The sequence below is a fragment of the Peromyscus californicus genome, unplaced genomic scaffold (genome assembly GCF_007827085.1).
Source record: "Peromyscus californicus insignis strain IS unplaced genomic scaffold, ASM782708v3 Scaffold_5__1_contigs__length_169319896, whole genome shotgun sequence".
Lineage (NCBI taxonomy): Eukaryota > Metazoa > Chordata > Mammalia > Rodentia > Cricetidae > Peromyscus > Peromyscus californicus.
Genome location: NW_026294573.1, coordinates 145489303 through 145507677, shown reverse-complemented (window position 1 = coordinate 145507677; position 18375 = coordinate 145489303). Strand labels below are relative to the sequence as shown.

The following is an 18375-nucleotide window of genomic DNA, read 5'->3' as shown; positions in this document are numbered from 1 at the left end:
TCCTCCAGAGATCAGAACTGATACTGTGTGGCCCATAGCTCCCCTCATAACTTAGAGTAGGGGCTGCCCAATGCCCAGAGCCCTCAGACCAGTGGTTCTCAACCTTCCTAATGCCGTGACCCTTTAATAAATTCCTCATGGTGTGGTGACCCCCAACCATAATATTATTTCGTTGCTACTTCATAACTGTAATTTTGCTTCTGTTATGATTTGTAATGAAAATATCTGATATGTGACTCACAAACGGCCTGCAACCCACAGGTTGAGAACCATTGCCTTAGACAAAGATAGCATTTCTATCAAGCAGGGCATCCCCACATAGAGGCAGTTCTCACTGTATAATTTTTATGTTTGTTTTGGGCGTGTTTTCATGTGGCTGCAGTCTGTGTCGGTCCCTGTGCCCATGGAGGCCAGAAGTCAGTCTTGGGTGTAACGTCTCAGGGGACATCTGCCTTGTGTTTTAGATTGGCCTGGAGTTGGCCAGTGAGCCCTCGATCTTGTCTCTGCCTCATCACTGAGATTATAACCAGGCTCAGCCTTTTACATGGATGCCAGGGTTAACTCCGGTCCTCATGCTGGCATGGCAAGGCTGTGACTTCACTGACAGAACTGTCTCCCTGGCCGTGCTGGATAAGTTTGGGTTCCAGCCATCCTTGCCTACGTTTCACTGTTACCTCCATTCTTACTAATTTAGATGGTAAAGTGTTGTTGGCTGTGTCTGTCAAAGTGTCTTGATCATAATTGCATCTAGTGGGTCTTTTTAACCTTTCATTTTATAGTATTTTGACTCTAAGACATGATATGCTTTGTAACTTCACACGGTTTTTATGCTTTTATATACTCCTTTTTTTCCATTCATGTAAAACGTAAGTGTTGCCCATTTATTTATTTATTTATTTCCCTGGAAAATGGTAAGGGAGGAGGGCTTTGTGGATTGCTTTTTGTCTTCTGAATGAATTAAAGTCAAGAAACCTTCAAGGATACAACTGAAGATCAGTGGTGTCCATCTGTATCGGCTTCATGACCTCTGGATTAAAAATTCAGTGAGTAGCCATGCTTTCATTCTCCTTCCTTCCTTCCTTCCTTCCTTCCTTCCTTCCTTCCTTCCTTCCTTCCTTCCTTCCTTCCTTCCTTCTTCCATCTGTTCATCTCTCATTCCTCAAAACTTTTCCTGTCCTGGGCCAGCAAGAAACTTGCCTCCTTTAAGATGTCCTACCAATACCTGTTCCGTGAGTGACTGGCCTGGGGAGCAGTTATTCCTCAGAGATGTGCTCTTCCCTGTTGAACCCTCGCTGGGGAGAACTAATTAACTTTTAAAAACTGATCCATTAAGCATGGCTTGAAGAATTAACCAAGTTTCCCAGTGTAGTTTTGGGAATAAAAGATTCCTAAAGGATGTGTGGTGTGGTGGTGCTGGTGGTGGTGGTGTGTGTGGGGTGTGTGTGTGTGTGTGCGCGCGTGTGCGTGCGGGTGTGTGTGTGTGTGTGTGCACGTGTGCACGTGTGCGTGTGTGTCTGTGCTCTGATCCCTTTAGTTGACTCCGTGGTGAATCAGCATTGCTACAAACACAGATAAATGCTAGGGTATAAGTTTTTACCTGAGGATTACAAAGGATAATTAGTTTTCAGAATGGAAGGATGGATGGAGATGGAAGGGAGTGAGGGCGGAAGGAGGCAGCCTGGGCATTGCTGATACTTCATTTTAACTTAGGCTGATGGAAGTGCAAACTGTTTACTTGTTTTTTTTTTTCTGGAATTGTAACACAGGGCAGTCCTTTGTCACCCTCCCAACCATTGTACCTTTCTACACAGCCTTAGTCAGGAGAGCACAGTTTGGTTCTGGCTGCTGTAATCCATGGAGGGGGCTTCACAACTCCTTCCTGTCCAGCCTGGGCAGCAACTCCCAGTTTATCTGAGCTGGAGCTTTGGAAACTTGGGAGTGGATGGATGGAGTCCCTAACGTGTGCTAAGCAGTCACTGGACTTCAATCTTCTGTCTTAATGGTTTGCAGAACCTTTTCTCCTGTGAGGAGGGAATTTCAACTATGCAGTTGTTCAAATATACTTCCCTCCCAGTTTAGATACGTGAAACACTTGAGGGTTGTATTAAATTTTTAAACTTTTTGGTACTGGAAAGTGGGCATTGGTAAGGAGGTAGGCTATGTGTCTTTTGCCTTCTGAATGAATTAAGTTCAAGAAGTCTTCAAGGACATGGCTGTTCCTTCTTTTAAGTTTGACCAGAGAAGGGTCTGATTAACCCTGTACTATCCAGCATGTGAGAAGGAAGTCATTCAGTATTTTCCAAAGTGTTGATTTCCTTTTACATGCAAAGGAGTTCAAAGGAAGTGTTCGGTAATGAATGAGATCTATTCTTCCGTACCTGGCTTCACGAAACTTCAGGAGACATTGTCTCAAGCTGTCTTTCTTAATTCCCAGTGACATGCTGACTTCTGTCAGAACATTTCATGAAAGATGGGAAGGCTTCCTTGAGGAGGAGGTGTGTTGGTAGAGTGAACAGGACATAGTGAGGCAGGGGACTGAGCAGTGACTGATGTGTGGTGGCCCCATTGGGACATTCCAGGAACAGGCTGCGCCGAGAGCGTGAGGCTGAATACAGAGTAGAAAGCTGGCTGGTTTTGGTTGGTTTGTGGCTAGACTCTAAGCAGCTCAGAGGAAACGAAACAAAGCTGAAGTTAGAGCCGCCGTCTGGAGTCAGCGCAACTGATGTCCCAGGCCAGCTTGAAGGTCTTCTATTTTATCTTGAGAGTAGGGGGAACATGATTATTTTTTAAAAACTCACTCATTGTGTAATCAGATGAAAACACTTCTGTGGCTGTGCAAAGCAGTGAAGTCACAATAAGGTGGACAGACCAGTGAGGGAGAATTTGGGTTTGGATGATATGTTGTGCTCAAAAGGCAGAAAGGGTGGAAACATTTTCTCACCCTCTCCTGCCAGAGCATACACAAAGCTTAAGAAAAGCTCAGTGGCTGAAGTGGTTGCAGACGAGCAGAAACCATACAGAGGTAGAAGGAAGCCGGCTTCTCTAAGCTTAGGTCTTCACAGGCACACTGGGGCACTACAGTTTTAAAAACTGATGAGGATGCCCAGGTGCTGAGGGAGTCCACGTGCTTGTACAACTGTAGCCGGGTGGGAAAACAGCCTGAGGTGACCGACCCTTCAGGTAAAGGGTGGATGCTAAGCAGCTGGCTTACTGCAAGTGATTTGTGACTCTGACCTTGGAGAGGAAAGGGAGGGATGCCGGAGACATGCTGAATTGCCCCTTAGTCATCCACTTAGGACATTCAGGGGTAGTCACCTGGATTTGGGGCCAAAGGAGAGAAATAGGTCAGTCCTTCACATAGTAGCTGGAGTGAGCTGGAGCGGGCAGAGGACCAAGCTCAGGAGCAGAGGACTACGCTTAGGAATTTTTCACACTTTGAAGTCACGTGGAGGAGAATGAGCCAACAGGGGAGAGTGGAAGTGAGAAAGTCCAGGGAGGTGATGGGAATGCCAGGAGAGTCCGAAGGCAGGGAGGGAAGAAATTGTGAAAAGGGAGAGAATTCTGCTAAGAGGTCAGTAAGATGGAGCCAGAACACTTTCCATCTGATTTAATGACATGGGCATCGCTAGTGAGACATTGGAGAATCTCTGCTGAGGTGTGCCGAAGCCATAGGGCATGTATAGTTTGTAAGCTGTGAGTGGAAAGTGAAGTGAAGAATTCTGCTAAGAATTGTACCTGTGTGTGGGGGGGGGGGGGGAGGGCGGGTAGGGGGCTGGGGAGGTGCGGGTCAGCAAGTAAGAGCACTCACTGCTCTTCCAGAGGACCCAGGTTCAATTCCTACCACCCACAAGGCAGCTCAGAACTGTCTGTAACCCTAGTCCCAGATGATCCAATGCCCTCCTGGTCTCTTCAGGCAGTAGGCACATACGTGGTGCATAGACATGCATGAAGGCTAAACACTAATATGTATATATTTATACACACACACACACACACACACACACACACACAGAAGTGAAGGCAGTGTGACAGGGGCAGGTTCTCAGGACAGGTCCCGCCGTCCTGTGGTGGGTTCTCAGGACAGGTCCTGCTGTGCTGTGGTGGGTTCTCAGGACAGGTCCTGCTGTGCTGTGATGGGTTCTCAGGACAGGTCCTGCTGTGCTGTGATGGGTTCTCAGGACAGGTCCTGCTGTGCTGTGATGGGTTCTCAGGACAGGTCCTGCTGTGCTGTGATGGGTTCTCAGGACAGGTCCTGCTGTGCTGTGGTGGGTTCTCAGGACAGGTCCTGCTGTGCTGTGATCGGTTCTCAGGACAGGTCCCGCTGTTCTGTGATGGGTTCTCAGGACAGGTCCTGCTGTGCTGTGATGGGTTCTCAGGACAGGTCTTGCTGTTCTGTGGTGGGCTCTCAGGACAGTTCCTGCTGTGCTGTGGTGGGTTCTCAGGACTGTTCCCTGCTGTTCTGTGGTGGGTTCTCAGGACAGGTCCCGCTGTCCTGTGATGGGTTCTCAGGACAGGTCCTGCTGTTCTGTGATGGGTTCTCAGGACAGGTCCTGTTGTTGGTTTTAGGTTCCGAGTGTAGTAAGGCTAAGAGGACCTTGAATCTGGTAGGATGGATTTAAGGGCAGAGAAGTCTGAGGCAGTTTGTGTGGACACGGGGAAGCTGTAATGAACCAACCGTAGCACCGCTGTGGCTGCTCTTGCTGTCAAGGAGGGCAGACGGCCAAGGAGGCCATCATGCTGGACCAGGGCTGTGAAAAGGCTGAGTAGCAGATGTGGCCAGGAGAGGCTTAAATGAGGAACTGGGTTTGGAGGGATGGGGAGGCAGGTGGTGAGTGTGTTATTCGACCATGTGACTGTAATGAAACATTAGCTAATTCACCATATGAAGAGGTAAAATTTGTTCTAATGGTTCTAGAAAAGTCCATCACAAGGATGGGTGTTTCCGTCACTCCGAGCCCCTAGGAAGAGCAGCCAATCATGGAGGCACATGGTGGAGCAAGCAGCGGGCCTACGTTATGAGTCAGGGAAACTGAGAGAGCAGGTGGGTTCCCACCTTCGAGAATACACCCCAGTAACTGAGGACTGCCTGTGAGACTACTGCCTCACCGGAAGGAATTACACTGGAGGAATGGATCCGCTGGGAGCCATCCCCCACGCTAAAAACAGCACGTCGGGGAGTAGGAAGGAGAGTTACAGAAGAGACCAGTGACTAGACAAGCTAGAATAGGTCCTACACTCTCAATCCGTTCCTCTGCCGCAGAGGTGACTCTTCCAAAGCTGGGGGAGGACTCAGCGGGGGGAGGAGTCAGCGTGGTTCTCTGGGGGAGGAGTCAGCGTGGTTCTCTGGGGGAGGAGTCAGCGTGGTTACGTTGTACTTGGGGTCTGCAGCATTTCCTTAGTTTGGTGTAATCTTGGCTACTTATATTAGATTTAGAATGATAATCCTTGCTCATGTTTGTTGAGGCACTGTAACGCTAGCTCCTTTTTTCGGGGGATGTGTTGGTTAAAATAACACACTTTACTTATTTTGGGGTACACTGCTGGCACTCATAGTGGAGTTAAACAAGCAGAACACGTTCAACAGGATTTTAGATTCCTTGTCTGGCTGCCTGCAGGGCTGCAGAAGTATTTCAGCAAGAAGGCAGATGTGCCTAGGGAGGTGAATTAGGTTGCGGTCACAGCAAGACACATTGTAAGAGGGGGTGTTGGATACAGCATGCAGGAGCAAGGCTTCTGGGAGTGAGAGGGGAAGACCCAGGGCTGGGCTTTGGAGCCATTTGGTTACAGGTAAGATTGAGGTCCTGGGGAGGCCACCAATGATGGAGCTGGAGCTGGGGTGTGCAGTTGCATGCTGAGGGCTCTGGAGGAGCAGGATTGTTGTTGCTTGGCTTTTTTTTTTTTTTTTTTTTAATGGGGCAAGGAATTGATAAACTTGCAGTTGGTAAAACAGAGCTGCTTTCCCCTTTTTGAGACTGAGAATATGAGGGCTTATATGTCATTCTTTTTGCTTATTTGTTCGTCTACATACATCATCATGCGTAGTCATGGGTTTCTCTGCGATATTTCAGTACTTGAACACAGTGTGCACTGATTCAATCTAACTTTCAAATCGCCCCTTCCTGACTGCTGATTAATCATTCTCTATATTCAGGCTCTCTGCAGTGGCTCCAGTCACTGGGGACATAGGCATGCTCATGGGACCTACAGAAATTCAAGCTTGGGAGTAAGAGATTAAGAAGCACCTGGTTATCTAACAGGTTAGGGCTGCAGTTGCAGATAAGGAGTGGCTGGGGGCCAAGGACGAGGCCAGCACTGGCTGAGAGGCCTCGTGGACTTCACCTGGCAGGTGTTTGTGACAGGTGCAGCCTGTGGCTCCGTGGACATGGGGCGTGGCTCTCGTGGTCTCAGGTCACTCAGCCTGATATTAATAGTCTCTGAGTTCCCATTACAGGTCTGTCCGCTGCTTGTGTCTAGGGTGGATCTCAGTCCCGGCAGCTGCTCCTTTGACAGTGACTGCATCTTACTTGTCTGCTGTGCTGTGAATTTGCCGTGGACAAGTCCAGTTTATTTTTAATAACTTTTAGAAGTATTCTCCTTCACCAAAAATGTTATTATCATTACAGGCATTTTCTTGCAATTCAGAGTTTTCTTTCCCTGCAGTAAATTTGTAAATGATTTAAAGTGATAACTCAGCAGTTTTCTTCACTTACCTCACTGCACAGATGTTCTGTTACCTTTGTGAAACTAGGGAAGAAAGACATTTTTAACAATGCTTATTTAACTGTTGAAGAATATAGAAGGAGGAGGAGGAGGAGGAGGAGGTTAACTGTCTTAGTTAGGGTTCCTGTTGCTGTGATGAAACACCACCATTCAAAAGTAAGTTGGAGAGGAAAGGGTTTACTTGGCTTTCACTCTGTAGTCCATCACTGAAGGAAGTCAGGACAGGAACTCAAACAGGGCTGGATCATGAAGGCAGGAGCTGATGCAGAGGCCATGGAGGGGTGCTGCTTACTGGCTTGCTTCCCCTGGCTTGCTCAGCCTGCTTTTTTATAGAACACTGGACACCAGCCCATGCATGACACCACCCACAGTGGGCTGGGCCCTCCCCCATCAATCTCAATTTAGGAGAATGCCCTACAGGCTTGCCTACAGCTTGGTCTTATGGAGGTATTTGTTTTTTTTTCCCCCTTCCTCCTTCTTACTCTCTGTGTCTTTCACATCATGCATCTCCATCTCAGTCATTTCCCCTTCCCTTTGTATTCACTCTTTACCCCTCAAAATAAAATAAAATTAAAGAAAAGAAAAAAAAAGAGAAGGACAAAATCAATCTCATCATGGAAGCTATAGTGTGGCACAGTGAGTCATACAGTAAACCCTTTTGTCCATATATCTTTCTTACAACTGTTCATTGCAGAGTCATTGGTCTGGTTCGAGGCCTCTGGTCTCTGCTGCACTATCGATGCTGAGCCTCACTAGAACTCCTCTTGGTTATCCTGCTGTTGCCCTGTGTTGTGGAAATCCTGCAGCTTTGGGTCTGCAGGACTGGTCCCTTCAATGTGCTCCAGCAGATCATAGATGGGGTGGATGTTGGGGTGGGTCAACTCATAACCCTGGTTCTGGGCCTGGGTTGGTCAGCCCTCCAGCTCTCTCTTGTCCTCACCACCAGGGTGAGCTCTCCTGCATTGCCCTGGCTAGTTCACACCCTGCAGCAGTGAGCAAGAGGCAGGTCCCGTTGTCCTGCTTTCATGTCCTCAGGGTCGGATTCCCCACACCTACACCTTCAAGGCCAGCTCTACTGTGTTGCCCAGCCATGGCATAGGGGCCACTCTCCTGAGTGCTGCAGCTGATGAGGGGCAGGGACAGCTCTCCCACTCTAAAGACCTCAGGGTCAGCTCTCCCACCTGCCTCAGGCATTGATTGGGGGATGGGGTGGAGAGAGCATGTCTCCCCTGCCCATGGTGCCACATAAATGGGAACAGCTCTCCCATGCTCACAATTATGGGTCTGGCTCACCCACACCTCCACCAACAGAATTGGCTCTATTGTGCTACCCAGTTGAGGTCTTTCAGCAGGTAGGGGACAGGGGCAGCTCTCCTGCCATTATGACCTCAGGGCCACCTCTTCCCTGTTCGAGCTGCCAAATACAGATGAGTAATGGGGACAGCTCTCCCCTGCTTACAGCTTTGGGGCTAGCTCACCCACACTTCCACCAATGGGGTTAGCTCTATTTTGCTGCCCAGGAGAGGTGTAGGGCCTGCGGAGGCATTTTTTTAATTGAGGTTCCCTTCTCTCAGATGCCTCTAGTTTGTGTTGAGTTGACATAAAACTATCCAGCACATTAACCGTAGGGCATATGGTCATGGTTAAGATGAGTCTGCAAGGAATAACCAGACCTATATTGTTTAGGCTGGTCCCGATTTAATGGCTGTGATTCTTACATCAATTAATTGGCTACTGTCTAGTAATTTTTAATGTGGCTGGCCTTGCACAGCCTGCTCAGGAGCACCTCAGCACTGGGTGTCTTGGAGATAGCTGGGAGTGAATGAGAAGATTTCTTCACGGATTCTGATTCCAGAAAATGTGTGGCATGGATGTTATAGCAAACGTGTGTGCCTCGTGTATGTCAAGACATATTTCATAAGCAGGAAACTGATATCCAGAGATGTGCTGACTCTCCAGGATGACAGAAATTGGGAAGCACATCCCCATCTCAAAACTATACCAGGCCAGGGTCCCATAAGTGTGGCCCTGTGCGTCAGTTGTGGCATGGTCTTGTGGTCCCAAGGAGTGTTCCTTATCCTTCTCATACCTGCCAAGCAAAGAAGCTTCCAGAACAGTTACCTATAATATTATATAATATTGTATGATAATGTAGTATTATACTGATAGTATTTTAACAATTACCTGAAGGTCCTTTTTAACTCCATCCTAGGAAACCAGGACACAAGCTGACCTGGTGCCTTCTTCACGTTGTCTCGTATCTAGACCGTCAGACTTTGAGCCACTGACCCCTCTTCAGAATGGTTTAAATGTTTTATTTTCTTATGAAGACTTAAGATGGAGCAAAAAAAATTAAAGATGGAGAAGCCACTTTGAAAGGTTGCTGCTTGCTCTAGATTCTACTTGCTCTAAATTAATTTCATTTGTTAATTAGCTCCAATGATGCCTATAAACTGCTAATCTTAGAACAGTAAAAAAAAAAAAAAAAAAAAGGCATTAAAATTGGAGCCGTCTTCATTTCCCAGAAGGGAGCACTGGGTGTGGGATTCGTGGTCTGTCTCCCTCTCTGAGGCGCTGCCTCCCCTCCTCCACCCTTCCATCCTTTTCTCAGTTTCTTTCCTTCAGCGTCCCTTAGCCCTCTCTTGTCTTCCTGTGAAATGGTTTTGTACTTGGCTTTATTTTTGCTGTTGGAAGGACTATTCCTGGGATGATAGTGTTGTGACTCAGGATTCTAGAGTTCATTAATTTCTTGTTATTTAACATTAGTCTTTCTTCAAGCAGTCTGGTTAAATAGTCTCACAGCCTTCTGATTAAAATTTTTTTTTAAAAGATGTAATTTCTTTTCTTTTTTTCCTTTATTAAGAAATAAGAACCACAGATCCCCCTCTCATCCCTCCTCCTGCTCCCCTCCAGCCTTCCCTCCCAACCCACTTCTCCTCCCCTCCTCCAAAAAGGTAAGGCCTCCCATGGGGAGTCAGCAAAGCCTGATACATTCAGTTGAGGCAGGTCCAAGCCCCTCCCCCTGCATCAAGGCTTAGCAAGATGTCTCACAATAGGTAGTGGGCTCCAAAAGGCCAGCTCATGCACCAGGGATAAATCCTGATTCCACTGCCAGGGGCCCCTTAAAAAGACCAAGCTATACAACTGTTTCACTTAGGCAGAGGGCCTAGTCCAGTCTCATGCAGGCTCCGCAGCTGTTGGTCTAAAGTTCATGAGTGGGAACTAGCTTGGTTCGGTTGTCTCAGTAGATTTCCGCATCCTGCTCTTGATGCCCCTTGCTCATTTAATCCCTCTTCCATCTCTTCAATTGGACTCCTGGAGCTCAGCCTGGTGCTTGGCTGTGGGTCTCTGCATCTGCTTCCATCAGTTACTGGATGTAGGCTCTATGATGACAGTTAGGGTATTCACCAATCTGATTATGGGAGTAGGCCAGACAATGACATTGTGAAATTTGCAGGCGAATGGATGGAACTGCAAAATATCATCCTGAGTGAGGTAACCCAGACTCAGAAAGACAAACATGGTTTGTACTCACTCATAAGTGAATACTAGATGTAAAGCAGAGAAGCTAGCTAACAAGGAGGACCCTAAGAGGGATGCATGGATTGCCCTGGGAAGGGGAAATAGATGAGATCTCCTGAGTAAACTGGGGGCGAGGGGGGGCAATAGAGGGTAGGGGATGGGGATGAGAACATAAGGGAATGTGATGGTCGAGCTGGAACAGGGACAGAGTGGGAGAGCAGGGAAAGAGACATCTTGATAGAGGGAGACATCATGGGGATAGGGAGAAACCTGGTGCTAGGGAAGTTCCCAGGAATCCACAAAGATGATTAAAATTCTGAAGGGCCTGATGATGCTGGCTCTGGGCTTGGGGCCACGCGTGGGCTCCTTTAATTACTGACTGATTTGGTGTTAAAGCTGAGGCCCTTGCAGCCTGTTCCGAAGAAAACCACACTGGTGGTACAGTTTGTTTCCTTGCTCTTCCAGCTGCTTCATCCTTCAGAGCTTGGAGGTACAGGTGATAGGAACCACCCCAGCAGGGGATCCATCCCCAGTGGGAAGGGCTGCAGGCTTGTCAGGAGTGCAGTCTGCCTGAGTGATTAGCAGCATGTGGCCGCAAGGAAGCGGCCTCTAAAAATAGCTGGTGAGCAGTCCACAGTCAGGTCCAGTTTTAACTCTGGAGCCCTTGGCCAGGCAGGACTAGTAGTCACGGTTCTAGCAGGAAAGGGCATGCTGGGTGCCCTATACATCCTGGGAGCACCTTAGGTCTTTCCCGTCAGTGTATTGTATGCATGGATTGAAGAAATCAGAATGGCTGAGGACAAAGGTATATATATATATATGTCTGTTGTTTGGATTAACAGGGTCTTAGACCCAGCTGACGACTTTCTTGCCTTATTTTCAGCTCTGCTCTGTTCAGATGTTGTTGGCGAAGTGCTTTACATTTTCTTGCCTGAATTTCTGGAGAGGTCGACTTTTCACAGTGGCTGCTTTTCATGGAATAGTCCTTCTCTAATAAGAATAGATTTGCTGTCCTGAGTCTGCCTCAATATATTCTGCTGCCACAAATCACATTTTATAAACTATAGTCTGATGTGTCTGTTACAATGAACCTAAGGAATTGTGTGTTCAGATTCCTTATAAAAATGTAGGAAACTTAAGGGGTATGCAATCTAGTCTTTAATTAGTGAGCATGCTTGGTTCGAGCAGGTTTACCTTATATGGAAATTGACCTACTTCATGTGAAGCAGAGGGTAAATGAAAAACAAAATAGAAGACACTAGAATTTTTTTTCTTAAATTGATGCTTTCATATCCTTAATGTGTTGAATTTACTTTTTTATATGTATCTTTATTTCTTTATAAGCAAAGATTGTCTTTTTATTAGTTTAAAACATATGTATCCACTAGGTATGTTGCAACTCTGTATAAAGAACTGTTGTTTGAAAACTTCAAATGCTTTGTTTAGTATCAGTGTGAATGCCCAGCACAATTCCTCCTAACAGTTACGGATGAGACTGGTTTGTAGTTGACTTACTGGCAAGGGAGTCCCCAGCATGCAGTGAGTGGCCTTTTGTCCCTAGCCCACTTTGGAGAGTCTTTTCTTCTGACTGCTGGGACCGAGGCCCGAATGGTAATGTTCTGTTCAGGACGGTGTGAGAACATTTTCTTATGTGGACATCATTTTGATGAGGCAGCATGGAAGAGAGCGAACCCCATTTAATTTTCATTTCGGAAAATGAGTTGCCATATTCTTAACTCTAGGAAACCCCCTTGGTGACTGCATTTTTGGATATGGGGCCAGAAAACCAGATGAAGGTTGACTTAGATTTTTTTTTTGATCTAAAAAGACCGCAGCAAATTCTTCCAGAATATTTTTGTGATAACGTTCTGGTTTTGAATTTGTTTGTGGAGTCTGAAACCCTTGGGAAGGGTTTGCTTTACCACACTTCCTTCACTTGAGTCAGGAAAACCGATCTGCCCCTGGGGACCGGGCACAGCACATTTACAAGGGGACAGGCCAAGCACGAGTGGTGTGCTCCAGAGAGGGAGGGGCTGGGTCCTTAGCTCCTGCGCAGTGTCCTTCATGAGCATGCTCAAAGGAAAGGCTGTGAAGTGCCAGCAGGGTCTCCTATGACTCGATGCTTTTATCATTTATGGAACTAACAAGTATTAATAGTAATAAGGTTAAGATGCCAGAGTAACACACTGTTTGACATTGTAAGGGATAAAGTATTTTTAACAATTTGCTATTTTAGTTAACGAGGAACAATGGAAAGATGGTATCTGTGGCACCATCCAAGAGCAGATACGACAAGAACCCAGTTTACTGTAGTTTTATCTTTCATTTTAAGTTGGAGATGTATTTCACTTTTTAATAAGGTTTACTTTGGTTTTTTAATTATGGGTATAGCCACATCAGTTCAGATTCACGTAGAGGCCAGTGACATTGGATTCCTCGGGCACTGGAGTTACAGACAGTTGTAAGCCACTGATATGGGTGCTGGGTACTGAATACAAGAACAATATATATTCCTAAACACTGAGCTGTCTCTCCAGTATGTATTTATTTGCATATTATAGAAAAGTAAGAAAGATTTTTTTCCCATATATGTTAGGGAAAAATGTCTTCATGTTTATAAAAGTGTAGTACATGGCATTTGGGGATATTTACTTATACTTGTGGAATATAGCACTCTTTTTTAAGAGAAATGTGCACGTGACAGTAACTTTTTAAACAGTGTTGACTCTTGTGAATTGTGTTTGTTTGGACCATCAGAAGATTATTTCTAGGAGGGTATGAGGCACACAAAGCACAGAAGTGCATGATGAATGGCACTGGTGAGCAGCAGTTTACAGAGCCGTTTCCTGCATGAGGGCCTGTTTCCTGCCTCCCCGCGCCCTGCTGGACCTCCTGAGGAGGGGGTGGAGTTGTGCTCCATTTCATCTTCTGTCTGTGATTTATGTTTCTGTGCCTCCTCCCCTCACTCACCTTCGCTCAATACTGAATGATTTTAGAGGAATTTACTTTCTTCTGTGGCAGTTAACATGGTTTAGGGTGATATTCTATGTAAATAGGCTATGAAATAAGATCCATCTACATCTCTGAGTTCATTAAGTAAGTTGACATGCACTGGGCTTCACAGGCTGTTGGCTGGGTTTTTGAGAGTGTGCTGCTGTGGGTTGGCAAGAGACATTGGTCCATAAAAAAAATAGCCACCTACCAGCACCAGGAAAAGGCAGCATCCAGTGAAGGAGCTGGCAGAGTCGGGGCACCATGAAGATCAGCATAACTAAAGGGATTAGGGGGCCATGCAGTAAAGAAAGCCACAGAAGTGGAAGGCAAAACAGAATGTCTGCTCCAGTGTCCGTGACACTTGCTAAAGACTTGGGTTATTGTGTCATAATGAGAAAATAATAGCTTTGACTAGTTGGAACGTTAAAGGTTCAGACAACGCAAGGTAACTGTGACAAATACCAAACCAGGGCCAGCCTTTTCCTTGATATGGGAAGGCAAGAAAGAACATGGCGTCTTAGTCGTGTTTATGACGTACTGTGTCTGCTACTTAGCACAGGAGGCAGGGCACATGTGGCCATGTGGACACAAGAGTGTTCTTATGAAGATGGTTTTTACGAAGGGCTTGGAAGGAATGTATGTGCTCTGCTGTAGCTAGAGTTTTCCTGCCTGGCCCACAGTCAGGACAAATCTCTGTCACCCACCAGTCCCACAGCAGCTCAGACCCGACCAAGTAAACACAGAGACTTATATTGGTTACAAACTGTATGGCTGTGGCAGGCTTCTTGCTAACTGTTCTTATAGCTTAAATTAATCCATTTCCATTAATCTATACCTTGCCACATGGCTCGTGGCTTACCGGCATCTTCACATGCTGCTTGTCCTGGTGGTGGCTGGCAGTGTCTCTCTGACTCAGCCTTCCACTTCCCAGCTTTATTCTCCTCCTTGTCCCGCCTATACTTCCTGCCTGGCCACTGGCCAATCAGTGATTTATTTATTGACCAATCAGCAACACACTTGACATACAGACCATCCCACAGCACTCTGTCATCATATTTTAAAAAAAAAAAATAGCCCACCAGGGGTTTATTTCTGCTCAGAATTAAGATTATTTAAATATGGTAATTGAGTTTAATTAGAAACTTCTTTGTGTTCAAAGTGATTATTTTGTGTAATGCACTTTGAGAATTTAAGAAAAACCTGTTTCTAAAGTGATCTTTAGTCAAATCACTGTCAAAAGAAATGCGTGGGAAAGGTGGCATTCAGTCCAGTGGCATCTTCTTCTGTGGTGACACTTTGCATTTTTCTTTCTCCAAACAGAAGCAAAGCATGGAGGACACAGGAATGGGCGGAGAGGAGGAATTTCTGGAGGCTCCTTCTTCACATGGTTCATGGTCATTGCATTGCTGGGTGTCTGGACGTCTGTGGCCGTCGTGTGGTTTGACCTTGTGGATTATGAGGAAGTTCTAGGTAAGAGTTAGGGTATAATCTCTCTAGTGAATTAGTAAAAGGGAAAGTGATAGTCTGTGGTAATCTCCACAGCTTGGTAATACCTCTCTGGTATTATTACTGACTGTAGCTTTCCATTGATTCTTGATAAAGTGAAAGAAAAGGGTGCATTACTAGGGCTGCCTGGGAGTAGTGGCCTTGATTTTGAAAGTTTTTTTGCAGGCTCTCTATTTATTGTGGTATATGGAAGCTTCCATCTAAACAAATTTTGTTAAATTCATTTTCGCTATTTTCTGTACTTTCTATTTTCTATTCAATTTTGTTATGAGTTTTGAAAATTTTAGATCATGAACTGCTTCCTTTAGTGGGCTTAGACTTGAGACCTCAGTCTGTAGCCCAGGCTGGACCCTACAGTGGTCCTTCTGCCATGGCTCCCAGTGCTAGGGTTATGGAAGGGAGCTGCAGTGGCTGACTTGATAAAACCTTCTTTTAGCGAGGGTTCACAAGGAGCACCTGCCATGGCTGTTGAGACAGGAGTGTGTGTGCACACAGATATGTGAGTGCTAAGGCCACTGTGCTGCTGACCGTGTGTGCAGGTGTAGTGTCTCCATGTTCTTATAGGAAGTTCCTGGGGGTATTTCTAATAGTGTCTAACTTTCTTCTCCTTTTTTCCTTTCTCTTCACATAATCACTAAAGTTTTAAAATTTTTATTTAGGTTTCTATGTGGGTGTCTGCCATGTGTGGGTACCCACAGAGGTAGAATAGGGCAATGGATCCCTTGGAGTTGGAGTTACAGGTGTTCATGAACCACCTGATAAGGATGCTTGGAACTGAACTTGGGTTTTCTGGAAGAGCAGAAAGCACTTTTAGACACCTAGCCATCTCTCCAGCCACACTGAAGTTTTAAAAAATGATTTGTTTTATATTGACCACTTTTCATTTTCATCTGTTTTAAAAATGGAGAGAAATAAGTTAAATATTGTAAACACCGGAAAATCTACAATTCATTGGTTTTTAATATATTCATCATTTTGCATGATCATCATCATCATTCAATTTTAGAACGTGTCTATTACCCATTCTTCCCCAGACATTCACTCCTCCCTCAACATTTTGACTTTCTGGGATGATTTTGGGGGTTCTGAGCATAGCATAGACATGCGTGTGGCCTTTTGAGTTGCCTGCTATGCTTAGCATCATTATATGTGTAAGGTTCAGAGTAACACTCCAACATACGGATATACCACACTCTGTTTATCTAGTAGCCATCGATGATGATCATTTGGTTTCACTTTTGGCCGTTATGAACTATGGCTTCCCTCTTTAATAATCCACTTAAGGATTATTAAAGACCGGTCGGTAAGAAAAGTACACACGTGTTAATGTTGTGTTGAAGACCCACCCCCTTTCGCTAGCCCTCCTGTGCCATCATAGATTGTTGCCATCTTTCTTAGGGGAGAGGAGAACAAAGAATAACACAGTCTGTTTACGTATGATCTGTCACTCACTGATGTTTGTCTCCCTTACTACCTTAAGGAAAGTGTCTCCAAACAGATGAGTAAATTAAACGAATTTTAGCTTGGCATAAGCAAAAATATGATTTCATTAACTTACAGTACTATGTTGCTAGGTAATATGTGTACCTTTAATGATAAATAATAATCTTCATGTTTTTGCATGCATGCAGCCAAAGCAAAGGACTTCCGTTATAACTTATCAGAGGTACTTCAAGGTAGGCAACTGGAGATGCATTTTAAGTGTACTGCATCTTTCTCTAAGACCTCATCCTTATTCTACTGACTTAGTCATCTTCATCAAGAATGTAAGTGGCAGGACCAGCTTCCCCTTGGAAGGCTCTCAGGAAGGGTGCGGCCCTTCAAACAGTATTAAGTACTACGCTATTGATAGTCTTGACTTACAGGTTATTCCTTTCATTTTCTTAGAGGAAGGATAATGTCTTCATCGCTGCATTCTTACTGGTTTTCTTGTGTGTGTACTAAGCAGACTTTTGTATAGCAAAACCGGAGCCAGGGAGCTGGGAATTTTGTTCTGTACCAAAATTCCTGCCTGCCCTTAGGCAATCTTTAATGTACTTTGAATTAAAGAACTGGAAACAGTATTTACTGCCAACTGTTTTTCATAAGAATGCTATGTTTTTGCTTTAAAGTATTGCTGTGTACTATGTTTTTTTCCCATAGTTTTTGTCCAATGATGAATTATAAACCATGTTGATTTTGGAATATTTTGTAGGGTATGGTCTGTATTAGACTCATTTGAAATGCTAAACCTGTAGACAGCACCCTGAAAGTGTTGGCAGAGCACAGCCAGTGTTAAGGAGGCTGAGTGAACTTGGCTTCTCACCATTTCTCTTTTAAGCCTTCCCCTTTTTTCCTTAAGGAATGGATGTCCAGTGTCTGGGACATGTTTAAATGGGTGGACATAAATTTTTCCATTGTCATTTTAAGAAGCCTCCAGTTTTACATACTTCCAGAACAGCCCCACCCCCTTAAGCTGATGCATGCTTTTTTGTTGTTGTTTGTAATTTATTAAGTATCAAACAATTCATCCTTTACTCTATAAGGTTCTTATGCTCTCTGTTGACTTATTTATATTCTATCTTTATTTGAAGCTTAGCTTGCATTCATTGTTGATAAGTGAAGTTTTACATCTTAGAAACATCAAATTTTATGCATTTGTTCAGCTGTTAGAAATGGGTTGATTTTTTTTTATATGTACCCATTTTTATGTAAAATATTTTGAAGAGAATAGTAAGATTATTGTGAAGTGATAGGATCAGGATATTCCCAAATCTTTAGGGGAAATACCCTCTCACTTGTATGTTAGGATTTGTTAGCTGCAATTTGTTAGCTGCAAACTTCGTGAATCTGTAGGTGACCCACCCACCTGTGAGTTTTGGTAATTATTCTTACAATTCTGCTTTGCAGGAGTAAAAAGAGAGGAAATAAGTAACATTTATGGTGTCTAAAAACTAGTGAGAAATGGTTCATTATTAAATTTGTTTTCTCTTTTTTCCTGTGTGTATCATTTCTTTACTGTTGTAGGAAAACTAGGAGTCTATGATGCAGACGGTGATGGAGACTTTGATGTGGATGATGCAAAAGTTTTATTAGGCAAGTACATTTCTTTCCTTCTTTTTGTTAGAAGGAGTTAAGATACTGAAGTCAAAAGAATATTTTTAATATTCTTTAATGTTAGATGTATTATTATATATAATAAAGTACATATAATGAAATATAATAATAAAATTATTATTACTTTAATTATGCACAGAAACTGTAAATCTTTTATGGAAGTTATTTTTCAATGTAATATTTCGTTTTTGTTGATATACTAAATGACCACTTTTTCATTTTGACTTTTCAAATCTCTTTTGCATGTGGTTCTTGCACATTAATTTTTAACAATTAGAGCTTCATTTGTGTTTTCAGATTTAAACATTTCATAGTATGAACTTAATGTTCAGAGATATAGATAATGTCCTCATGTGTTTTCAAATGAGGAACAGATTTTTTAAAAGCATCATTTGACATAATTTATTCTGACTTTCCGATGTCAGTTTCTCCATTGAGATACTGATAAGGGCCAGCTTGGCTTAACTTCCATAGTGAGACCACATGGGGCAGCATGCTCAGCAGAATATGACCATAGATGAAAATATATATTTCTCG

General features: G+C 44.4%; 1 protein-coding gene across 10 annotated transcripts in view; it reads left to right on the top strand.

Annotated features, from left to right (window-relative positions):
• Positions 1 to 18375, top strand: part of Asph (aspartate beta-hydroxylase) — a 226473-nt gene that overhangs the window by 27866 nt on the left and 180232 nt on the right. For 4 of the 10 annotated variants that reach the window (XM_052716096.1, XM_052716093.1, XM_052716089.1 and 1 more), the window contains exons 2-4: positions 14557 to 14706; positions 16374 to 16418; positions 17749 to 17817. In XM_052716096.1, coding sequence (XP_052572056.1) covers positions 14628 to 14706; positions 16374 to 16418; positions 17749 to 17817 — 193 coding nt within the window. In that variant the 5' untranslated portion in view covers positions 14557 to 14627. Of the gene's footprint in view, positions 1 to 10698; positions 11048 to 14556; positions 14707 to 16373; positions 16419 to 17748; positions 17818 to 18375 lie in introns of those variants that run through there. The other 6 variants (XM_052716095.1, XM_052716090.1, XM_052716092.1 and 3 more) reach the window with 5 other exon arrangements.